The sequence below is a fragment of the Eublepharis macularius genome, chromosome 7 (assembly GCF_028583425.1).
Source record: "Eublepharis macularius isolate TG4126 chromosome 7, MPM_Emac_v1.0, whole genome shotgun sequence".
Taxonomy (NCBI): Eukaryota; Metazoa; Chordata; class Lepidosauria; order Squamata; family Eublepharidae; genus Eublepharis; species Eublepharis macularius.
The window spans coordinates 64,927,911-64,953,925 of NC_072796.1; the positions used below are offsets into that span (position 1 = coordinate 64,927,911).

Below are 26,015 nucleotides of genomic sequence, written 5' to 3' on the forward strand. Positions count from 1 at the left end.
TTAACCACTTCCCTGATCTATTAGAGCCTGTGTGGAATAGAATGTAGGAATGTAGATCCAGGTTCAAATCCCCCACTCTGCCACAGAAGACTGCTGGCTGACTCTGGCCTGGTCACATACTCTCAGCCAGAGCTACTTCACGGGGTTGTTGTAAGGATAAAATTGAGGAGTACAAGGTAAGCTATCTATGTCTCCATTGGTGAGAAAAGCAGCACAGATAGTGAAGGAGGAAAATAACAAGGAATGTTCAAGAACCTCCTTAAGCTATCAAAGCCTATGTTGTTTAGTGGGTAGAGTGTATGACTCGCATCTAGGAGGTTCAGCCTGGATTGTTCTCTATTTTGTAATCTAATTCATACATTGAAAACAGAGAGGAGGAGGAGGAGAATAGGTACAGATTCCGTTGTATTAAATTGATGCCATAGTATCTCTTTCTCTTGTTTCGCAGGGTCCACTTCCTAATACATGTTGCCATTTCTGGTTAATGGTATGGCAACAGAAGACCAAAGCAGTTGTCATGCTAAACAGAATTGTTGAGAAAGATTCGGTAAGTTGCAGTAGCTACTTAGCATTATGCACAAGAAATGGACTAGATTAGCATCAATTAATTGTGGTGTCCAGGTATGAGATGCTTATGTATTCTTGGCTTGAGTATTCTAGTGACTTAAAAGCCAACACTTTGATAGATATTTGAGATAATATATGAATACTTTTAGGTACTACAGAAGTTTAGTAAAATGTAGGGTCATTGAGACTGTGTAGCACAGTCTCCTATATTTGCAGCCACTTAGAGATCTGGCAGAGCTTGGAGAAAGGTCAATGAATGTGAATGGCTGGTTATACCAATATATGTAAGCACCTCTTGAGCATTCAGGACTTGGGCTGAGAGAAGTTAACATCATGAGTTCCGGCACCTCTATTTTTAGGGGGGAAAGTGTATGTAAGTGATGTTGAGTGTGTCATTGTGACATTGGTGATATACAATATGTGGACATACCCTATTATATAAATAGGCATTTTAAATGGCATTTGTTTTTGGTAGATTATAAGATTAACCCAAATATTTTAGGAAATATAATGCATACCTACAGCCTAGGTATGTTATATCACTGTGAGACTACCCCAAAAGCCATTGCTGGGTGGCTAGGCTTACTGCATTATCCTGAATTGTGCTCTTTTGTTATGAATCAGTATATAAGTGTCTTATATTTGGTTTGACAAATTCTTATTACAATACTCTTATCTTACAACTTAGGTAAAATGTGCTCAGTACTGGCCAACGAAAGAAGAAGACGTAATGATGTTCAAAGAAACAGGATTTTGTGTGAGGCTAAAATCTGAAGATGTCAAATCCTACTATACAGTACGACAACTTCAGCTAGAAAATACAAGTGTAAGTTTTTTCCCCAATCAAATTATGCAGTGTTTTTGTAAAAGTGTGTGGTGTTACCTGTGTGCTTTCTGTAGGAGCTGCAATGTCCCTTGATGCACAGACAATTGATTCTGTTGCTAAGCCTCAGGAAAAGTCTGGATCTCCTGACAGCTGCTTTAATCTTAAAAAGCAGCCAAGGAGCACACCATTTCCCCATGCAAAATCTCCTCCATATTTCTAATATTTGCCCTGCTAGGATAAGGAGACAGGAACTTGTCCCTGTTTCCTCCCTGCCCTAGACCCCACCCCACCCCCATGACTAATAGCAGCTCAGAGATTCTATTTTCTATTAGGAAATTATGTGGGGAAGAGTTAACCCCCAGTGCACTGATGTGGGATCTAGACTGCTCTCCCTCCTCATGGCTGACCTTAAACATCACCAGCATATCGTGGGAAAACATGGCTTCCCCTTTGTTTAGAATAAAGAGATGTGTGGTCTTTTCTTCGACCTCATCTTTTTCTCTTATTGTTTGTATTTCTGCAACTTTTCCAGACAATTCCCTTAAAGTAAACTTGAAAACATAACAGAACGGGTCTGATCAGATGCCAAATGCTCGTGGAGGAGGATCTTCTTCCCGTCTTCCCATTTTTCCAGTAGCTGCTCCCAGATTTCTGAAAAGTCAGTGCTGGGAGACTGAGGGAAATTTTTGAACAAAATGCCATGAGGTGCAAGCTGCCGTAGTGAGAAGAGTAGTGGGGTTAAATTGCGTACAGCTCTTTCTCCTAGTAGTGCAAGTACGATAGGAAGCTTTATTTTGGTGTAAGTGGGGGGGAAAGGCGATTCCACCTGATTCCCCCTCATCAGTGCTGCCCCCTTCGCTTCTTGGCATCATGTTTCCCAGTCCTCAGCACTGGCTTTTGCTGGGAGGGAGTCTTACGGTGTTGCTCAGGAAAGGGAAAATGGAAAGGATGTGCTTTTGAGTGCCTTGTGCTTGTGTTTATAGAAGCTGTAGGGCTTGTTACCAAAGTAAACTTCTTGCATAAACAGGCATGAGTTACTAAAATTTTAGTATGAATACCACAGCCAACCTGATCTTTCCCCCCAAAGCTGCTGCTGATTAGAGTCAGGGAACTCCAATCTTAAATACAAACGCAAATTCACACAGAATGAGTCAAGGGTCACCCAGTAATTGCGGGGGGGAGGATGCATATTTCAGTAGCAGTGCCCTTCTTGCTACTAGAGGACCTGGAAGAAAAATGGGAAAATCGGGGTGGGGGGGGTGTTTTCTGTTTTTTTCCTACACTCAAAATGTACAGCATAAAAAATTTGGGGTCTGTTTCAGTTTTTCCAGTGAACAAATTAGGAAACTTTCGGGAGCACTAAAAACACCCTCTTATACATAGTAATTTCAAGATTTTTTTTTTTGTTTAAAAGTCACTAATTTTGGCAAGAGTTAATATTCTGTGTGTTCATAATACAAAGAGTTCAGCGTTTTCAGTGGTATAATGTTTAACTTGATATCCAAACACACTGGCAGTCCAACCTGCTATTTTTCTTGAGCGAGTTTCTGTCGAAATAATAAAATGGATTTTGTTTACTACCGAGTTTGTTTTCTACCTGCAGCTTTTGTTTTTTCTGTACATCTCATATGGCAAAACTTGAATAAGCATGTGCTGTGGTAGCTTAGCCTATAGTAATTTGCAACTGTTTCTCAATTATTTGGTATACTTAGAATTTTTCTTGTAGAAAATTGAGATATTTATACTTTTAAATTCCATAAATATCTCAAATTTTATATGCTGATTACTTATAAATTATACTATCAGTAAAAGAAGTTTTGGTTTGATAGGAAAGAATTTCATATATTTCTATTTTTTCCAAAATTTGTTTTTTCAAAAAAATGGTGGTTTTCTACGGTTTCAAAATTTCCAGAAACATTCTCTCTCTACATGATAGAACTCCCTCTGTGTCGAATGCATATTGTTCAGGATGCTCCTTGACACTCACTTGAAGTGTTGAAAAATGAAATTTGTTCTGAAAGTAATATCAGATTGAAAATTGTTTCTTCCGTTATGTTCCATCGCAGCTCTAGGTCAACCACAAATGTCAACCACTTTTTTTTATTTAAAGCACCTGAATTACAATGGTCTGTGATTGTGGCAGAATCTTAAATATTTACTTGTCGTATGTCCTTGGTGGGGCTGTGGCTCAGTGGTAGAGCATCTGCTTTGCATATAGAAGATTCCCAGTACAATCCCTGATAACTTTATTTAAAGGACCTGATGGTAGGGGAAGTGACAGACCCAGGGTCCTACAGAGCCACTGCCAGTCACAGTAGGCAAAACTGACCTTGATCATATAACAATACATATTATTATTCTTTTCCTGGCTATTTCATAGTTGTGATATTCTTAACAGGTACAGTAGTTCCCCACACACCACACACGCTTGCTTGCTTGCTTACTAGGTAGAACTTAGGCAGTTTGGCATTCATTAAACTCTCCTCAATTATTGAACTGAGTATTTTATGTGCCAGAAGCTTCCTGCAAATTCTTTGGTAAAGAGCTCTGCTATTTGTATCTCTTTTTATGCCTAATCAAAATGAGTACAGTACAAAGTTTATTCTGTGAAAGTATGTTACCTGATGCTGAGTCAATATAGTTTTATAGAATTGCAGATTTTTGCATTTGCAGAAATTGCAGTTGTAAGCCTGCAGCTACCTTAAGGGAGAAACTGCTTTTGTATAAAACTTGAGGGCTGTAGCTAGCATTTAATAATATTAAACACACACTTGGGAGCTGAGCTCAGTTATAAAATCTAATTCTGCCTTAAGTACAGGCATGGGTACGATTAGATGGGAGGTATGGAAATTCGCCTAGTTTAACTGTAAAAAGATGACAGTTTAGGTTAAAAAAAGTTGTCTTTGGTCAGTTAGAATTTGAATTCCTTTTACAAAAACCTTGACCATAACCTTTCTATGTCTTCCTTTGCAGTTTCATCAAGGTTATTTTTAAGTACACCCAAAAGGATGGAGGGGAGATAATTAGAATTTTTTTTTAAAAAAACTGAATTTTTAACAGTGTGTTTTTCTAAGGTCTGAGATGAGAGAACTTATCCCAAGAAATTGTTTCTAAATTATCCCAAGAGATTGTTTCTAAATTATCATATGGTAGGCTATTTCACTTTTGTATGCTAGTAGTAATTTATCTTTCAAGCTATCGTAACTTCTTCATGCTGTTGATTATACTATAAGTAACTAGACTGCTGCATTATTTTCAAGGCTGTACTAGAGTTTTCAAGAAATTCTGCTTAGCAGCAGATATGGAAATCTACTTGACAAAAGTGGATTGTAGCAATTGCTGTGATGGGCTTGCTGTTTCATTACATTCATTACTACTCAAAGGATCTTAAACTCTCAGTATGACCCTATCAATGGATACTTAAATGTGGAGAATGGAACTATGAACAGACAAGCCAGATCTTTCGACAAACCTGAAAAATGCCCCAGCTTTTCAGAAAAATCTTAATCTTAAAACTCACACATGGGGATGGGAGGAGGTTAAAATCTCGCAACATTGCAGAAGCAGCACCCTGTACCTTTAAGAAACAAATACCCTCAGTGGCCATTGTAGGCAACCACATGCTATGTTTTTAGCAAGTTCCAGCCTTGCTAAAAGGCTGTCAGTAAAAAGAAAGGGGAGGGTTTGGAGCCCTTTCCAGGGTTGTTTTGGCCTTTGGGTGAGGACTCATCAGGGCCAGACCCACCAGCAACCACTTGTTAACTTGATACCTCACAACTTGCATGACTTGCCCAGGGCTGGATGCTTGCTTCTGTTCAACAGCTGCCCTGCTACCCCATGAAAACCAATATGATGTAGTGGTTAGCTTGACTAGCATCTGAGAGACCTAGGTTTGAGTCCTCACTCTGCCATGGAAGCTCACTGGATGAACTTGAGCCAGTTACATATTATCAGTCTCACTCACTTCGCAGGGTTGTTGTGAGGATAAAGTGGAAGAGAATGATGTAAGCTGCTTTGGGTCAACGTTGTGGAGAAATGGGGCATATAGATGTAGTAAAAAAATACAATAAATATAACTAAAGTGGAGGGGCAGATAGAATATAGGTTGATTTGTGGGAAGGAGAGACAGGAGCAGGGAAAGGTGAGGATATAATGATTGCCACGATGAAGGAAAGAGGAACTGGGTGGGTAGAGGGATACAGGTTACTTCTATGAGTCCATGGGGGTTCCCTACCATACAGGTGGGCCCAGCTCAGTTGGCATTATGCAGCTTGGCCAGAATTTTTCTGGGTAGACGCTGCCAGGGAGAGTGAAAGCTGAAAACCAGGGAGAGATAAAGGTAGGTTTGCTTGTGAATGTGAAGGAGAGAAGGAAGCAGGGAAATGAAAGGGGTACAGTGGTTTCCAGGGAACAGAAAAAAGTGGTGGGGAGATACAAAAAATATATGCTATTTGCAAAAAAAGGTTTATTGTATTTTAATAATACATTTTGTTGGAAGCCACCCTGATCCTGCTTACAGGAATAGCAGGGTATAAGTTGAATTAAATAAATAAATATTCCCTCCACCCCAAGTCTTTAAAATGCTATTTGGGACTTTGGGGGAAATGGAAGCTGGTACAATTGAGTTAGCCAAACCTCAAAATCCAACCAATGTGATTTGTACTTATCATGTGTACTTTAAAGTTTTGTTCTTGTGATAGAGGTTTAAATGCATCACAATATCATTGAGTTGATGGAAAGCAAGGAAGGAGATACGTGTAACTGGGGTATGATCAGACTGAAGCCTGTTTTCCAGGCATTTTATGCCTGGTATCTCCCAAGATTTTTGAAAAAAATTAAGTAGCTTCCCAAAATGTAAAATCTGGCCTCTCCTATTTTAAGCCTTTGTCTATCGTGTGGACAAGAAGGAGATGGTGTTCTAAGAATTGGGTGGTCAGATACACAAAAGGCAATAGTAAAATGAACTATGCATTTTAGAAAAGGCAACATAAATATTGTTTCATACCCATTGGGTTCATTCCAAAGACTCTTGCATTGAATGTCTTCCTTTGTGAAGGAAGGACTTCAAAGTCTTTGATTCAGACACATTGACTTCAGTGGGATTTAAACAACCCAAGGATGGGTAGGATTGCAGTCCACGGTATCAGTTATGCAAAGCACTTTTTGTGCTGCTGGAAGTGTTCTTTTGGGATACTAATTTAATTTTCCGTTCCTATCAACATTTTACAACTTCATAAACACAGCCTTTCTTCTTAATTATTATCAGTGATGAAGCTGTGGAAATTCTAGAAATGTTTCAGAACTCAACATGCTGTTTCTGTGTATTAAAACAAGAGCTGTATTGAATTTTGTAGTTTATATTGGGGCATATGTTTGATTCATGTTTGGTACTAGAAGGAAGAACTCAAGTCTGAAACCTCTCAGCTTGAGGTATTTTCCGACACCAGTATTATGTATAAAAGTACACACATGTCTTTTATGTCTTTTATTCAAATCCAAAATTTGAAGTTAAATTAATTGAATATGTGCTTTCCTACCCACCCCCTCCAGAATAAGTAAAAAAGCAAGAGTTCATGAAGGACATCTGAAATCCTAATTTCACTTGATTAAGGTAGTAGTGATTGGCACCAAGAAGGATGGTATAGATGATAAAGCTAATAGAAAAGGTCAAGATGTAAAGGTGAACATTATTCATGTATTTTGGAAGTACTCATTGAATATCATGCATGAGTGGGCAATGATATTCCATTGCACTGTGTTCACTTTGTGATGATGTTCTGACACAATGTAATTGTTTTTATCCTTTGTTGTGCTCCGCTCTGACCCCGCTTTGTATAACAGCAGCAGCAGCAGCAGCAGAAGATCCTAAAATAGTGCTTTTGGGTTACTTTAAAAGCACTATCTTGCCAGAGAGGAGTAGCAAGAATATGCTTTGCATGCTCTGGAAGTTCTTCTGTTTTTTTAATTTTTATTATTTTATTAGTGCAAAACAGAAAAAATTAAAAAGCAAACAAAAAGAAACAAAAGAATTCTGGCTACAAAAACACTACTAGCAGATCTATACATAGTTATCTATAAAAGATTTCCAAATATCTAAAAATAAGTGCATACACAGTTGCCTTCTACATATGATACGTTCAAATGTGGATAAGTGTATAAGGTCTTCAATCCAGTGATTTGCAGGAAGTGGTCTTTTGTCTTTCCATTGCTGTAGAAGTCTTTTAGCAACTGTAAGGGCACAGAGGGTCTATTTCTGTTGACCATCAGTTAGATTCCAGGAGACAGGCAAGTGGTTTAACAGTACATTAACATCCTCAAAAATAAATGAGTTTTCTAACACAAAATTAATATTACTAATAACTTCCTCCCAAAAGGGCTAAATGACTAAACATGTCCAAAGCATATGCTTAAGAAATTCATTTTGTGAATTACACCACCAACAGTTAGACACTGTGCTTAAATGGTTGTTGTAGATTTTCCGGGCTGTATAGCCGTGGTCTTGGCATTGTAGTTCCTGACGTTTCGCCAGCAGCTGTGGCTGGCATCTTCAGAGGTGTAGCACCAAAAGACAGAGATCTCTCAGTGTCACAGTGTGGAAAAGATGTTGGCAGGTCATTTATATCTACTCAGGAGGGGTGGGGTTGGGCTGAGTCATCCTGTAAGAGTTTCCCAGGGTGTGGAATGCTAATGGTGGGAGGCTTCACTGTATCCTGAGGAGGTTCTTTTGCATATGGATTGGTCCTTGATGTGCTAATCTTCTCTGCAGGGCTATTGTTGGGTATAGAGTGTTTTGTTAGCCTGGTGTTTTTCAGGACTGGAAACCATGCTCTATTCATTCTTAAAGTCTCTTCTTTCCTGTTGAAATTGTGCTTATGCTTATGAATTTCAATGGCTTCCCTGTGCAGTCTGACAAAGTAGTTGGGAGTGTTGTCAAGTATTTTAGTGTCCTGGAATAGGATACTGTGTCCTGTTTGAGTTAGGCTGATTTTTCAGGATGGCCAAGTCTGCAGTGTCTTTCATGTTCTTTTATTCTTGTCTGGATGCTGCGCTTTGTGGTCCCGATGTAAACTTGTCCACAGCTGCAGGGTATACGGTACACTCCTGCAGAGGTGAGGGGGTCTCTACTGTCTTTTGCTGAACGTAGCATCTGTTGTATTTTTCTGGTGGGTCTGAATACTGTTTGTAAGCCATGCTTTTTCATAAGCTTTCCCATCTGATCAGTGATTCCTTTGATATATGGCAAAAACACTTTTCCTGTAGGAGACTGTTTTTCCTTGGTTGTTTGATTCATCCTGGGTTTTATTGCGCTTCTGATTTCATTTCTGGAGTAGCCATTTGCTTGAAGTGCGTGGTTTAGATGATTAATTACCTCATTGAGAGAGTGCGGTTCACATATCCGTCTTGCACGGTTTACTAATGTTTTTATTATGCCTCTTTTCTGTCGAGGGTGGTGATTGGAGTTTTTGTGTAAGTACCGATCCGTGTGAGTTGGTTTCCTGTAGACCTTGTGACCTAACTGAAAGTTTGCTTTGCGGATGACCAAGGTATCTAGAAATGGAAGTTTACCCTCGGTTTCTTTCTCCATGGTGGATTGTATGTTCAGGTGGATATTGTTGAGGTGGTTTAAAAACTCCAGGAGGAAGAATTGATGGAGTTTTTAAACCACCTCAACAATATGTATGTTGGGTTGTAGGGCAATGCATTCCACTGAGGCAGAAAATATTATGCCAGTGAAACATGGCACCCTTAACAGAACAAAATGATAGAATAGAGCGTGATATGTTTTGCTCATCTTCTTTTTAAAAGTACTAAAATACAAATTTTTGTGAATATTCAGTGGTAACTGTGATTCAGTACCTCAGTTCTCTAACAAACATAATAAACATTAATAATATTTGATTTATATACCACTCTTCAGGACAACTTAATGCCTACTTAGAGCGGTTTTTATTATTATTCTCACAATAATCATCCTGTGAGGTTGGTGGAGCTGAGAGAGCTCTCAGAGAGCTGTGACTGACCCAAGGTCACCCAGCTGGCTTCATGTGGAGGAGTGGGGAATCAAACCCAGTTCTCCAGATTAGAGTCTTGCCACTCTTGATTACTACACCAAACAGAAACTGGGATTTGCCTTGCCAAGCAAAGATTTAACACCCCTGCCATACTGGTGCTGCTGCTCTTTTAAATTGGATTGCCTTCTTCCAAAAAAAAGTACCCAGATATTATTCCGCTCATGGAGGACAAAAATGTATCATCTACTGAAGTGTAGGTCCATTGGCTGGTGGTACTTAGGGGGAGGTGGCAGCAGACCACTTTTACACAGTTTTTGTGTTTGTAGGTTTTGGCTATTATCAGCACATTTTCAGTGTTATAAGTAGGAAATAAGCAATCCGGCAAAAACTACAGCAACACTAAAACTAGCAGTGCTACTTTTACCAATATAACCTCTACCATTTTCATAAGCAAAGTTTTATTTTTCTTAAATGTAATTGCTCTGTGCAAAAAGAGGCAAACTACAGCTGAGGTTTCAATAGTAATGGCTGAAAACTTTGCATTTGAGTATAAATGCATGGAAAATTGAATGTATCCCAATACATTACTACAATTTTAACCATTTTTTTCCTCCTCAGAATGGAGAGTCCAGGATGATATTCCATTTTCATTATACTACCTGGCCAGATTTTGGAGTTCCTGAATCCCCAGCTTCATTCCTAAACTTCTTGTTTAAAGTCAGAGAATCTGGATCTCTGAGTCCTGAACATGGGCCTGCAGTCATTCACTGTAGTGCTGGAATAGGGCGCTCTGGTACATTTTCATTGGTAGATACATGTCTTGTCCTGGTAAGTTTGTCCCCAAAGCCAGCAACTGCCATGCAGTTAATTCAATGTGCAGTGAAAATGTGAGGTTTCAAGGCTGGGGGAATCTTAATTTATTTTTGAATAACAATTCTCAGTGTAAATATAAAATAGTACATGTTGTCGCATCTTCCCCTTCCTCCCCAATATTGGAACAAATTGAAGTCCAAAGGTCCTCAGCAGGTATATGATGCGCTGTATTAACTGTAAAAATTGATGTGAATATCTTCCACTGACATCCTGGGAAAAAGTAAAAAAGTAAAGTAAAAAAGGCCACAGAAGTAAGGGAGAGAGGTACATTTTGTATTGTTACAACTTAGTGTGTAAGTGTGCCTGTAAATAACAATTGAACCAATATGAGGCTTATTCAAGAACATAAAGGCAAAATTTCTGTGGTTCAGTATTCTGTCCCTTACTGTATTTGCTGCTTATAATACAGGATTGATGTCTTGAGTTCCAAGGAGAAAGTAAAAATGAGCATGAGCCTGGCTACTGGTGAGAGAGTGACCTGTGGCAGGGGACTTTGCCAATGATGTAATGACATCATTAGCAATATGATGACATCACTTCTGGTGCAACCCAGAAAGGTCCAGGCAGATTCAGGAAGTCTCTCAACTTGAAGCAGGAATCTGGCAACCCCATATAACATAGATAATTATACTGAAATACATGAACATGATCACATGATTTGAAAGTAGCTTACACATGTTTTTCTGATCTGTCTCTAGAACTAATGATATTTTTCTTTTGTAGATGGAAAAAAGGAAAGATCCATTTTCTGTAGACATTAAGCAAGTATTATTGAATATGAGAAAATACCGAATGGGACTTATTCAGACTCCTGATCAGCTAAGATTTTCATATATGGCTGTAATAGAAGGAGCAAAATATATAATGGGCGATTCTACTATACAGGTAAATGTTTAGAATGAATTTACTTTTGAAGTCTCTTACTTTTTGGAGAATTCGTAATAGAATTATTCAGGCATTTAGATTAAAATGCTCTTTAGTTGTTCGTGCATATAAATGTCTGGTTAAGCAACTGTTACTTTACTGAGATAGTTATTGGACAATAAATTATGATGTAAAATAAAGAGATTCATGGGCAGCTGGCAGACTTCACTTGTCTTAGCCAAGATTTTATGTGAGTACAGCTTGTACAGATTTGACAAGTACATGCAATGCATCTAATATGTAAAGTTACTTCAGACTTGCTGTAATTACAAAATCTTCCCGCTTCTCCCTCCTTTCTGGTACATTAGTGTTGAATAATAGTACAGTAAATATGAAACAGTTGCCAAAATGTGGGAACACTCAGCATACTTTGTGTTGTTTAGTTAGTTGTCTGGTTCTAATACTTCTCGCATTATTTTTCTACGTTAAAGTTTCTTGGGTCCAGCATGTTGAGTTGGAGCCAAGCAGCTTTTCTACTGTTGAAAAAAGGAAGACATGCGCGCGCACACACCCTTTGACCATCAAACATGCAATGCTAGGGATCATGGGGCCTGCTTGATTGAAAGACGTGGGATGAGGGATGTATTAAGGAGGGGAACTGGGTGAGATTGAATGAGAAAGCTGGTTGGAATCAACCCTTTGTCTCTTACTAATCTTTTCAGAAGAGATTCCATTGACTTGTCTAGAAAGCACAATTCCTAATATTTATTTCTAAATATTGCTTCTGTTCAGGAACAATTGCTGCTGTGCACATTTGTCATATAATTTATATGAATAAATTGTAAATATCTTAGTGCTTACTATGATAAAACCAAATAGCTCTGATATTAACTTTTTCTAAGTGTTCACAAGAGTGATCTGTCCTGATTTAATTGGTATCATAGCAGTACAGTCAGAACGCATCTGGAATGTTAGAAGTCTTTGGATGATGTTGGAGGGCGTGATGGCACATAATCTGAATATGTGTTCTCAGCCAAAAATACTTTGTTGGGAGTCAGACCTGTAAAAATTTCTTCATGATCTTGGTGCATCACACTTTTGTGTTTGTGTCTGTGCCTACCCATTGCCTTTGTTTGGAAACTTCTAGAGCTAGCATTTAGGTGTGAAAATCCCCTCCCCCACATATGCAGTTCCAACTGTGCATGCCCAAGGAGAAGGCGTTGCACCTTCCTTCTCAGTTCCTTTTTGTCTGCTGCAACAGACTTTGGGATTTCTCTTGGAGAAAAACTGTGTCTAAAAAATTAAATGTTCATAACGTATTTATAGTTGTATATAGTTCTTCCACTGTTGTTAGTGCTTATTGTGCAAAAACCAACTTTTCAGGCACCATCAGTGTAATGGAAAGCTCCTCTCTACCGACAGCCCACAATAGTTGTCTTTTGTGCTTGGGCACACAACGTACTGTAGACTCTTGCATACATAGCCTGAATTTTTCAAAACAAGTGCTATGAAATCACTCTTCCTGGCTCTTCATTGGAAGAGAGCTCTGACTATCTCTGTAGGGAAAAAATAGACCTTCATACTGACTTTGGCTCCAGCTGTTGTACACTGTGTCAACGTCTCTTTAATGGTGCTGCATCTTAATAACTAAAAGCCCACAAGAGAGAGACTTATTCTCCAGTGCTGTGAAGAACAACCACAAGTGTCTGAAAGGGTCCTCCTTGAGACAAATATCTTTGCCTTCAACTATGTCATCTACCTTTCTGTGCTCTTGGTACAACAGACTGTGGAAACCTCTCTCTCCCTGGTTGTTGTGGATTTTCCGGGCTGTATAGCTATGATCTTGGTGTTGTAGTTCCTGACGTTTCGCCAGCAGCTGTGGCTGGCATCTTCAGAGGTGTAGCACCAAAAGGCTCTGTCTTTTGGTGCTACACCTCTGAAGATGCCAGCCACAGCTGCTGGCAAAATGTCAGGAACTACAACGCCAAGACCACAGCTATACAGCCCGGAAAATCCACAACAACCATCGTTCTCCGGCCGTGAAAGCCTTTGGCAATACTCTCTCTCCCTCTTCAGCTCTCGGAATTACTTTCCCACCTTTTTTAAAATCAAACAAATAGGGTGGTAACGCTGAAACGTTACTGCAGTAATAGTCCTTCTAATTTCTAAATACTTAATCTAAAAACTCATCTTAGCTGGCACACAGGGAAGTTTTCAGAGAAAAATAAAGGGAACAATAAAGATACATGTGGGGAGGGAGAAAGCAGTTTGGATGCTCCCTCCCCACCTCTGCATGTGTGTCTTTTTTTTTCCTCTTTGGAGTTAGGAGAAGCCTGAAACAAGCGCAAAGCAAATGAGCATGTAGTCCCCCTTTTTTTTTAATTAGGGGAGAGTTGCAAAACTGTGAGACATTCCTGCATTCTACCCCTTTAAGCACAATGTGCATCCCGTTCCATGATGGCAATCCACATTCCCCACTGATCACTTCTTTTTTATTTCCTTTCTTTACAACCAGGGCTCATATTCAAAAATAAAAAACTGGTGGGCACGAGACTGCCCAATCAGCGAATACAGGGATAAGGAGAAGGGTATGGTAGTGAACAAACTGGGCACCAACATTGTAACTTTGCTACACATGCTCTGAAATTTAACAAAAAAAATGACATCAGCTCCAGCCCCCACAAAAGGTGGCTTGAAACAGACACTTCTCAACTCGTCTGGAATAAGAAAGCAGACATCAAATCACCTTGAGGTCGTGCAGTACAGAATGCCAGGAGCCCGAGCCAATTCAGCACCGATTGGCATGAATACTCAGTATTGTGGGCTTAAAGTGTGCGGTGGAATGGATCTCAGCTAAGACTCTATGCTCTTCCCTAACCATTAGTACCAATCTGGCCATCACTGAGGTCTCACTCACCTTCCTACTCAGTACCAATTGCTTCTCCAGGTGTTCCTCCTCTGAATACTGAACATGACAATTGTCTTGCCAAGCTTATGAGTTTGAATACTACAATTTTTGCCCAATATTGCTTAGATATTTGTTTTATTAAGAATCCTTATGTCAAACCACTGGGTGTTCACTATCGTTGGGATGTGATATGCCACATTTGCTTCCCCCATCCAGAATATTTATATCTATTCCACCAGGGAATAAAATGTACTCTAAATTCTCAAAAGAACCTAGGGTTCTACTTTTGGTGCTTCACCTGCTCAAAGAGGGTTTTTTGTCCCATTCTTGACCTCTGCAAAAAATTCTAGACCCTTATGTCCTTCATCTTACACCAGGTTCTCTTCTGTCACCCTCAAATAAGCCTATTTCTGCATCTCTGTCAGGCTTCAACATTGCAAATTTCTCCTGTTTGCTGTAGAAAGTATCCACTACTGGGAAGTTATTAACTGGGAGAATTATTAGAGATAGGGATCTTTACCATTTAAAGTGAAGTTTTAATTATTATTAAGTTTAAGTTTTGAATAGATCTGAATTTAATGGATACTATTAGTTTATTAAGGAAATACGGGATAATATCATATAGAGGGAATAGATAAGTAAGTAATAAAATAAGATATGGGTTGGAAAGCTGTTGGAAGTCTGAGGAAAAGGGGGGAGGGAAAGGGTGGGGGGAAATTGATATTCAGGTTTTTAAATAAAAATTTTATTTGTAATTTGTACTCACCTAATAAAAAATTTTCAGATAAAAAAGAAAGTATCCACTACTGGTACAATGTGTTCCCCTTCAGTGTCCAAATGGTTTCCACCAAGTGCATGGCAGTGATTGTGGCACATCAGCTGTGTTGAGGGATGACTGATAACTGGTTTCTCGCCGAGCCTCTCATTTCCCCCTCCATCAGGTGAGAATAACTGCATATCCTTTCCTTACTAAGGCAGCAGGTGGAAGGAGAGGTTGCATCTGTATCCGTTAAGAATTCTACTCCTGTGAACTGCAGAGTCCTTAAGGAGGAAGGATGCAACCTCTTCTTCCACCTGATGTCAAGTTGAGGGCAGGATATGCAAAGTTATTCTTATCTGATGGTTTCTGTCTCTGGGAGAGCATCCCCACTTCCTAGCTAGAATCAGCATCATCTACCTTACATCCCAGCTCCCCTCCCCCCCACTTCTGATGGAGAGACAGGTCTAACGAGAAAGGTGGACTATAAATAATGTAAACAAATTTCACCAACCTTCAAATGAGACTCATTCAGGGCTTGTTCAAGAAGAACTTCCAGCCTCTCTTATTTTCAAGACCGAGTCCTGTTTAATCCCTGTGCTGATGCTGCAGCCTGTTCTGTGGAGTATCCCCTGCTGCAGCTTGCTTGCCTTGCACTATCTTCATCGTATCTGACTCTTATAACTGATGCCTCCCTCTGAGAATGAGATGCCCACTGTGGCAATGACACCATCAGTGGTTCCCACAAGAAAGAAGTCTTCACATCCACCACCTCGAGCTCCTAATGGTTCACAAATCACTTCCTTTCTTCCCAGGCGACATAGAAAAGCAGTGTACATGGCTGTAGATAACCACTATGTACTACACTAACAAACAGGCCAGCCTGCTGTGCGAGACAGGCATCAAGTAGAACATCACCCAGATTGCCATTCTTGTTACAGGTGAGAATAATTCTGGCAGATGTCTTCAGTTGCCAAGGGTCTATGGCACAGTAGTGGACCCTGAAGACAGGAACCTACAATCAGTCTTCTCCTACTGAGGCACACATCAAATAGATCTGTTTGCCACTGTAGCCAATAGTTGAGCTTCAGAGCAGGTGTTGGTCAGCATTCTCTAGGAGATGCTCTCTGACTCCACTGGTCAGGATGCTAGTTCTGTGCTGTCCCTCTTATTCTTATAACAGAAGTCATTGGGAAGATAATGAGGGACTGCATCCTTATCAAACCGTACTGGCTGCATCAGTTTTGTTGCATCAAGTTCCTTCACATGTCCAAGAGGAACATTCAGGATCTCCTGTCTCAACAACACAATAGGATCCTATGTCTAGGCATCCAGAACTTAGTGGTTTCATGGATACTACTAACCACCCACCCTGAAAGAGTTCCTCCTCAATTCCAGGAAGCTTTCCATCAGATAATCCTGTGAATGTAAATAGAAACCGCATATTCACACTCATTGCACTTATCTGCCATTCCACTTCTCAGTATCTCATGCAAAGCTATTGCATTTTCTCTCTGCTTCTACTGAAGCAATTCTTCAAGGGCCTTGTTTGGTTCTTATTTTGAGCACCTGTCCTGGCTGGGAGGGGAAGTCATCATCATAGGCACCCTGTCCATCCTCCAGTCAAGCCAATCATTCCACTATGAGATCTACAGCTTGTCCTGTTTCATTTAATGGGCAAGCTGTTGAACACCTTAGTCAGATATCTACAACTCTCCTCCTCTGTAGTTCCTGGTGGCAATTTGTTTGCAAGTGAACTTGTGCTCTCCACCCAGACTGTGGTTACTTCTGTGTACACAAGTACAAAGTGGTCCTGCTCCAGGACATTAATTCTCTATCTTCATCTCAATCACGATTTGATTCCTCGTCTTTTTAGTCCAGCATTGAAAGCAGAGAGATATTTATATTATTTGGATATTAAGAGAACACTGTTGTTCATCTTCGTTCTTCTGTGCCTCCACACATGGGACTGCACAGGCGCAGGCCAGCCGCCGGAGAATTCTTCATCACTTTCATATCTCCGAAGGGGCCGTTTGTCGCGCGCCTCAGCGACCGTTTTCTCGCCTAAATGGTCACATGCTCTTCCAGCGACCAACGGCCCCTTTACCTCAGTTCTCTTCTTGCCGCTGCTTGGACAGAACTGCTTCCCTAAGGAAACACAATAACCTCTTTCTATGGTACATAGGCCCAAAGAATGTCTCAGGATGTCCTTGTGATGGTACAGGTAACATCAAGCTCTGGCCCACAAGACATTTCTTAGGACACTCAGGGCTCATTTCACCAGAGGTGTCACAACATTCTCTGCCTTCAGCAGAAAGATGATCTTCTTGAGCTGTGCCAGGATCTACTTGAGTTTAGCCTTCCACCTTCATCAGGCAATATGTTCCGTCACAGCCAGAGTGAATGCATCTTTTAGCAGAACAGTGGTCAACTCTTTTTCGTCTGAAAGCATCTCTACCCAACTCCAGAGAGGTCAGCTTGATGATCTGCACCCGTTAGTGTGATGCAGACACACAAAAAGTAAACAGAGATTGCTTACCTGTAACTGTTCTTCTAGCGGGCATCTGGGCATTTACACAACCTGTTTGCCTTCTCTACAAAAGGTGCCTGTAACTTGCTGTGGCATTCTTATGTTCTGGAAGGAACTGAGTGAGAAGGCATGACTCTTCTCCTTTGGCATGCACTATCTGAGCTGTGTCTCTGATAAGAGAGGAGTTTTTGCACTTGAGAGCTAGTTCTGAAAGTTTCTAAACTGCACAGAGCTCATCGGTGTGAATGCATAAATATCCGCCTGTAACTACTGTTCTTTGAGTGATTAAAGGTAAGTGACCTGTCTATCTCAAATCTGATTGCTTCAGCTTATTGGGTTAGGGACCCAAGCTCCCATAAACAGAAGTTGTTTTTGGAATTGGATCTCCCCCTCTCCCATGTCCCCAGTAGGGGTGTGCTGCCCAAAAATATTCGGGTTTCCTGCTTCAGGTTTGCAAGTGGCAAGTCCCTTTAACATATCAGCTGGCAGGCGGCTGCGGGGGGGGGGGGTTCCCCACCTCCCACCTGATAGTTTAAATGGCCCTGCCAGCTTGCAAGGGCAGTTCCCTTTATACTATCAGCTTTTAGGTGGTGGAGGGGGGACTACCCCAGCCGCCTAACAGCTGATACTTTAAAGGGAACTGCTGCTTGCACGGGGCCCTTTGAAGTTGCCCCAAAGCTTCCGAAGCAACCTGAATGCTTCGTGGAAGCTTTGATTCGGGGTTCCCGAATTGGGGCCATCATGCTGGCCCCGATTCAGGAATCCCGAATCTTTACAAATAGGGCCCGATTCTGGTATTTTACCCAAATCGGAAACCCAAAGCGCACACCCCTAGTTCCCAGCCCTGAGTAAAGCTGCTGTTGAAGATTGCAAAATCCCTGCTGAATAGCATGCAGTGCAGCACAGGGGGTCACTTCATTAATGTGGGAGAATTAGGTGAAATTCCTTCTTTGGCAAGCTCTGTAAACAGAAAAAGCTCATTCAGTAATGAGAGGACTCAGTTTCTCTTGCTGTAATGCTTCCCTCCAAATGCTGCATGGTACATAGTTCAAGAGGATTCTCATGACCCTCAGCCGTGGCTTGACGGGGTAGGGGAGCTTTTGGGGAAGGGGAGGTATGCAACAGGCGCTTCCACAAACTCCTGGAATCTCACTCTTTAATGCCTTGTTTTCCAGCCCTGAGTTGGGCTCTGTTTGTCATCAAAGCACTTGGCAGAATGATTTAATCAAGAACTACTGTAGTTCAATATGCTCATAACTGATTAATCTATAGATACAATTTTAGTAAATTTCTAAAGTTAACAGCAGTATTTATTTATTATGCAAACAATGGTGTATAGTTTTTTGACGCTTGAAAAAATTAGGGCAATGATTTTGTGTTGTAAAGCCATTTACTTGAATATTATTTTGTCACACAAATTACTTAACAGGAACCCTCACCATCACAAAATAAATAACAAAAACTTTGTTGCATTGTGCAGTCTGCCTTGAGTCTCAGTGAGAAAGCTGAGCTTTAAATGAAGTAAATAAAAATAAATGGAGCTGGAGCTGGGGATGGATCCAAGAAGAGTGAATGGGGAAGAAAATGGCTGCTAGCCCTGTCCTGCAAATGATCGCCACAGGTGCTAATAGAAGACTTCACAGGGCTACCCCTAGTGGCTTCTGCAGGCATCCTTATGCCTCTGCTCGCACAAGCAGATCATCATCTTTGGATGTAGTTTGAGTCAGAAGACACCTTCCACATGATAGACTTTTCAATCCAGTCCCTTGTTATTGTCAGTAAAAGTAAACTTTATCTAAATTACCTTTTGAACTGCTTGTTCCATGTATTGCAACTTACCCTTTTGATTATTAATTTTAAGTTAATTTAGCTCATACAGCTGTCACTATGAACGATAAAAACCAAATTCTGGTCTTAAAAATTTCAATAAAACAAAATTTTTTTTTTATTCAGAATCAATGGAAGGAACTTTCAAAGGAGGACCAAGCACCAAGTTCTGAACACTCACCATCATACAAAGCCAAACTTCCAACAGAGAAGTACAATGGGAACAGTGTGGTGTTAGAAAATCAGGAGCAAACCGAAGATCTTATAGATGCTGAGTTGACTTCTACAATGCAAAATACTGCAGATGCGAATGCTGACATGTGAGCATCATTTTTATTTAATAGCTTGAAAACTGGCCAAAGAGCCTTTTCATTTATTGTACCTGATATGGTCTAAACAGTTGTACATGTTTGTTTTACTTTGACTACTATACTTCACTGTCTTGAACTGTTCTTGAAGACTTCTGGAAGTTTCAGTGGAGGATGACAAGTAGTAATCTGACAACTAGCTCAAAATTGAGAATCGCAGCTTTTATTTTTAGAAAAGCAGATTCTAGTCTTTAGGGTTGCAGAAAAAAATTTGAAGTCATGCAAGAAATGTCACTCAAAACAAATGTGTGCTTCTACTGTCTGGTGCAAACAGTGCTCAACAGAGTCTATTCATATAATTTCTGTGAAGAAATTCTACATTTGTGATGGGGTAACAGGGTTCTGTGCAAGTTCCCTCTTTGTACTCACAAATAATGTTTGACATATATCTATGTTTCTGCAGTCCTCTCTCCCCACCCAGCCCCAGAAGAGGTACAAGGATTTCAGGAAGTGAGCATGCACATGTGATGCACTGCATAATGTATATATGTGTCTTAACACATGCACAAAATTGCTGCTTGCCAATTGTGTGAACTGGCCTTCAGTCAAATTAAAAATGACAATATAAAACTTTGTACCCTGCTAGAATAATAGCTGTATGCAGAATAGACTTTAAAAATGACAATATTTGATTTTTGATTTCTCTTAATATGGTTGTTACTTCAAATGTGTAAAATATAAACAATTAAAGCTTGTTTACTTTTAATATTTGTACAATATAACATAAGAATAACTTTTGTTGTACAAATAGATTTCTTACTTGCCATAGTCATTGGGAGCACTTCATACTGGTGATTCACTTTTCACACTGGCTTCCATTTTTTCTAAGTACTATTCAAGGTGCTGGTTTTAATCTTAAAAACTTTAAACTTGATCCTAAATACTGAAATCCTGATCCACACATGTGCATGCATTGCCTTTTAACTGTAGCTCTCTTATGTTGCTGATTACAAACACGTACAAATTCTTGCATTTATAAATTATGGTCTTTGCCTAAAAAAATGCATGCATGCAGCAACCAAGAAAAAAAGAGTACAATTTTTCCCTCTGCATGCAATATGCAGAGAGCTGCCCTTCTCTAAACTGTGGTACTGCTCAAATGTTTGAGTACCTTCCCGAAGCACTGAGGCTGCTTTGAGTGAGCTAGCTTCTAGTAGCCAGGTTTAAGTTGATATAATGCAGCCTGGCTTTGATACACACTGAGTTGGATCTAAAAAACAGCAAAGGTGTGAAGCCCATGGAATGGTTGTTTTCCAACTCCTCCCTCCTGCTGCAGACCATGAGCTGCTTATACTCTGCTTTGGAGAAGTAGGAGACCCTGGCAAATAGCATGGCAGGGCTGGTTCTGCAGGAGGAGGTGGAATTGGAAAAACTCCTCCTCCTGCCAACAGAAGCGCCTTTCTGCTAGTGTATGCACCTTCTGTTGTTTGAGCACCCTTTGGCTCCAACCCGCTGAATAGTGTTCATTTCTGTGTTCAAAACCTTGCTCCCTGTTCTGCACTTTCAGAATAAAGACAGATTAACAGTCTGAATAAAACTGACTGACTTTTTTTGCTTTTGTAGTGCTGTTCGGAAACGGCTGAGAGAGGACAGAAAAGCTAACACAGCACAGAAGGTGCAGCAGATGAAACATAGGCTGAGTGAGGCTGAAAGGAAAAGAAAAAGGTGGTTATATTGGAAACCTATTCTCACTAAGCTTGGGTTTAGTACAGCCATTTTCATTGGAGTTTATTGTTGCTGGAAATTGTTCTTCCAAGCCTCCCTTATGTGAATGTGTGCTTTAGGTTGCAACCCTATGCCCCATAATACACATTTAAGTCCCACAAATGTTTACTGGCTGCAGAATCGCAGCCATAGTTTCCAGACCAAATGTGCTGCTAATACACCAGAGGGAATATGACTTGCAACATCAAATTCCAGCGTGAGATTAAAAACCGATCACAAACCAGTCTCAGGACTTTTCAGGTACTTCTGAAACCATATTGCCACCTGAACAAAGTTGTACACTCTTATTAAGTAAACTAGAACACATTTTCAGTAAGAATGTATATATTACTTAAAAGTCATTCTCCACTAGATCTAGAGGTAGACACTGAGTTGCTGTGTTCTGCCAATTCTATTTGATATAAGCAATAAACAGTGTGGTGTCATACTATGAATGCAAAGCAGTTACAGTGGTATGTATGTAATATGCATTTATATGATCCAGACTTAGCATAAATACATTTTATAACTCTATATTTAATCATACTTTTGTAGATAACTATTTTTAAAAGCCAGGTTTGTACAAATTTCACTGACCCAAACATAGTATGCATTAAAGTAATTAACAGTGCATCCCTTCCCATCAATTTCAGGAGTGATTCTGAAATTCACCGACCTTCAACAAAATGTTACCATTCTTAACACAATGATTAGTAAATTGCCCCTTTGAGATTTCATGTTAGGACATAGGGCTACTTTTCCATTTCTACTTTGTAAGTTGCATTCATGTATTTATGCTAATAGTTGACATTTACTTTATTTAAAAACAAAATACTTGAAAATGTTACGTTTTTATAAGACTTTGGGGAGCTTGTCCCCTATCTCAGAACTGAGTATTTTGAAAGGAAGTTGTGTTAATTTCAGCTGTTGTTGGAAGCTAATAGCTTATGTCAAAGTTCAAACATTCCATTAAATATGAAAACTTTTTTGTGTGTCTCTCATTGATTTGACTTGAGTCCTGTTCATTGTAACACTGAAAATATATGCTTCATAGTGGGTGTAGGTAGCACATGACAAATTTGTTCATATTTCTGAAAGGCACATCAAAAAAGCAATAGGTACAGGATTTTTTGGAAGAAAAAGAAAAAAATTGTGGTGCAGAGTTTGAAAGATGACTGGGGACCTTTTATTTTGTTGCAGCCCCCCTCCCCCTATCACTGGCCTATCTAGGGATAATAGGTCAATGGTTGGTTATATAACGTTGTTTGCAATCCGTGAGATCCAGAGACTTCCACTAGCAGAGGGAATGATTTTGGCCAATCCCTCCTCCCCAGTGTAGATACCCATATTGCACACAACACTGTTCTGGGTATTCCCTGAAGTTATTCTGCCTTTCATTCTTGGTTGGGCTGGCTGGCTGTTGTTCAGTTGAGGGGTAGGTGCACTGAATGTTTTACACTTTCCACTTCTTCCAGAATGGGTAGCTCCAAACTATTGGGAAATTTGAGGTGGGAAATAAGCTGCTTATAGCCTGTACTTCATAAATAAAATCATTTCTGGTGAGACTAATTACTTTTTTTCTGAAATGCAGTCTTCATCTCCTTGGTTGACTACTTTCCTCTACATTCTGGCTTTTCAGTTGCTCAGATCTGGTGAAGACCTTTTTCTTTCTTGGAAGTATCTGTACAGATTGAACTCCTGTATTTGGCTGAGATGGCTCTTTGCCCAGTGAAACAGCATTTTGGAATGGATTTGCTTGTTTAAAGTCACTGACAATAGAGAGGCTGCAATTTTTTTAATGCAACCATCACATTCTTTGTGGTGCAGAGCCTTCTTTTGGATGTCTACACCTCTTATATTTCAGTTTGAATGTGTGCTCTCCAATGCTATTCTGTATTTGATTGAGGAAAGAACCAGAAATGTTTAATAGGATTAATACGACACTGGTGTTGAGAGCCTTACAATTGTAATACTTAGTATTTCCCCTTCTTTAAAATTCTGTTTATTACATACAAACCAAAATCATAAATCAACTTCACATTAGGGAGTTTGGGAAAATGCTGTGACTAGATACTACCCAATTTGAATGAGCCTTCTTAAAAGTAATTCCTGTGCCATTTTCATTGATAAATGTATGTACATTAATGCAAGCTATAATAGTCATGGAACAAAAATGGCTTGTCTGTGAGGTGGAAGCTTGAGAGCCAGTGTTGCATAGGTCAATCTATATTTAACTTGCATGTTTAGATTGCTGCATTAAAGCATGTTATAGAGTACAATGCAAGTAAAAGCAGGGCTTCTTAGTATATTGGAGCAGGAATGTCTGGTTTCCTACTGGAGTTGAGTGACCACTGCAAAACTAGATTTCTTGTGTCACACCCTTGCCTAATGTAGAGAATTTGCATCTCTGTAGGTGGTTCTTGGTTGTTTCATGGGTGGTCCTGGCTCTGCCCCCTCAATAGTTGATGAAGCCTTCAACCTCAGCAATCACCTTTCTGTCATCTCCCATCCTGGCAGGCATCTGCAGGGAATAAGTATTCTCCAGAATGTTGATCTCACCAGTCTTGCCTGGCTGACTTTGTAAGTCAAGTTTGGGAGTCTTGTGTAAATGGATAGGAAACTTCCAAATATCACCAGGTGTTGAATTAAGCATGTGGCCATTATTGCTTAACATAACTCAAAGTTTAATAGAACAGTTGAAAGTTTGCATTTTTTGTAGGATTTACTAAAAATACATTGTTCATAGGTTATCAAAATATTAAAGCTTTAAACACTTCTTTACATATACTGTCAAACATCAGTTTAATTGTTCCTTGTTTCTTTTGATACTCTAGATTGGGTTTACTCATGTCAATGATATGAAATGCAACACTGTATCATCCATTACACACTCACACTCCTTAAACTGCACTACAGTTTACAGGTTTCTGTACAGACTCAGAGGAACATAATCCCTATATTCTTGAGTTGTTAATAGGAGCAGAGAAGTTGTCATCTAATGGTTCTATTGCTCCTCAGCTCAGTCAAGAGCAAGGCATCAGTGTGAACACCAATGTCCAAGTATTTTTCATAACTGTTAGTTTAAGGGCAAGGAGTTAGGTGTGCATGTACACACATTCTGTTTGTTAGCAACTGCTTATTAGGAGTGTGTCCTTCATTTGACAGAATTTTTTTCTAAATCTTCAACCCAAGTGAAACTAGAAAACCTGAGTTGTTTATACTTCTGACTGTACTGAACCTGTGACTTTTTTGCGTTGTGTGTCTGTAGGCAGAGAATGACGGACACCTAACTCTCCAAGACTTGTGAATATTCTGCAGCTATAAATTGCATACTATTGGCATGCAAAGCAGGATCTGACCCCTCGCCAAGAAACAAAAGTGAGGTCTGAGCAATACCCAGGTGGCCTCACAAATATCTGTTTACAACGTAAACACCAACCAGGGAATGATGTATACCACCAGCAAGAGACGTTGCAAACAAAAAAATGACTTAATTGTTTTATGCTTGTATTAATTGTAGTGATGTAAGAGATCACATTAGAAGATACTTTGTACTGCCGTTCTTATTGTATTTTTTTATACTTCTGGCAGCATTAAATATTTTTTTAAATTGACATTGGTTGTGTGTGTTTTCTTCCCCCACCTCACAAAAAGGCTACTGAAAATTTCAATCTGACATTTTTATTTTCTGCCAGAAATATTTACTGATGCAAACTGTATTGGGGGGAGGGGAGTCATTCTTCTCCATAGATTTACTTGACCATGCTCTTAAGAATAAAATTGATCATGCAGCCCCATAAGTTTGTTGGGTATAATGCTCAACTATACTTAGTTCAAATCACAGCAATCACCTATAACTTCAAATAATGGAAGAAAGGTATACTTATGAACCTAAAGGATATTATGGCAAAATACTTGGCGAGGAAAGAAAAATGGGGTGTTTCAGTGTGTGAAAAAGCAGTGCAGTTACTGAAAACTCAATCTAAGAATGTGCCTTGAAAACTGACTTACGGTGACCCCTGGCGAGGTTTTCATGGCAAGAGACTGACAGAGGTGGTTTGCCATTGCCTGCCTCTGCAATCTTGGTCTTTGGAGGTCTCCCACCCAATTACTAACCAAGGCTGACTCTGTTTAGCTTCTGAGATCTGATGAGATCAGACTCACATGAGCTATCCAGGTCAGCGCAAAGCTTACAGGCACTGCTTCTATTATTTCAAGGGATTAACTCTCCAACGTGCCTTTTCTTATTTCAGATTTTTCTGCAAATTGGGCTGGGGCTGGAGGTTCTAGAAAGATCTGTCCTGCCTGTATATGCCCCCAATATCCAGACTTAAGTATCCACAGAGGGGGTCATGTTTAGAATTTGATATAGTGATGATATAAGTAAAGCTGTGGCTGCCGTTTGTATGCACAGAGTAAAACAAGACCCTTTTTACATGTTAATAAACTTATAGTGTTGCTATTGCTCAACTTGTCATTTAATACTTAGTAACAGGTAAAAAGCTTATACATGATAACTTAGAGCAAATTCTGAAATCAGTGTTGCCTCATTAGGGGTGCATTTAAATATGCACCTCTTTTAGGCCGTCTAAATAGGCCCTTCTTTGTAATCTTGTATTTTAAGAAACTAGTCTCTCAAAACAAGATACACAACAGTAGTCTCCAGTGTGTGCACTTTTAACAAGCAAAGGAAGGTACTTGCATCTAACCCTTGTAGTCTGGAGGGAAATTGCTCATTCTAATTATAATATAAACAAAACCTGGCAAGGGATCAGGGCA

The 26,015-nt window shown here is 39.8% G+C and overlaps 1 protein-coding gene across 2 annotated transcripts in view; it reads left to right on the top strand.

The window, feature by feature from the left end:
* Positions 1-24,850, top strand: part of PTPN2 (protein tyrosine phosphatase non-receptor type 2) — a 41,996-nt gene extending 17,146 nt beyond the window's left edge. The window contains exons 4-10 of one of the 2 annotated variants that reach the window (XM_054984698.1): positions 449-547; positions 1,256-1,393; positions 10,024-10,233; positions 11,002-11,163; positions 19,291-19,484; positions 21,096-21,197; positions 24,505-24,850. In XM_054984698.1, the coding sequence (XP_054840673.1) occupies positions 449-547; positions 1,256-1,393; positions 10,024-10,233; positions 11,002-11,163; positions 19,291-19,484; positions 21,096-21,197; positions 24,505-24,526 (927 nt within the window). In that variant the 3' untranslated portion in view covers positions 24,527-24,850. Of the gene's footprint in view, positions 1-448; positions 548-1,255; positions 1,394-10,023; positions 10,234-11,001; positions 11,164-19,290; positions 19,485-21,095 lie in introns of both variants that reach the window. The other variant, XM_054984697.1, reaches the window with a different exon arrangement.
* Positions 24,851-26,015: the final 1,165 nt, after the last annotated feature.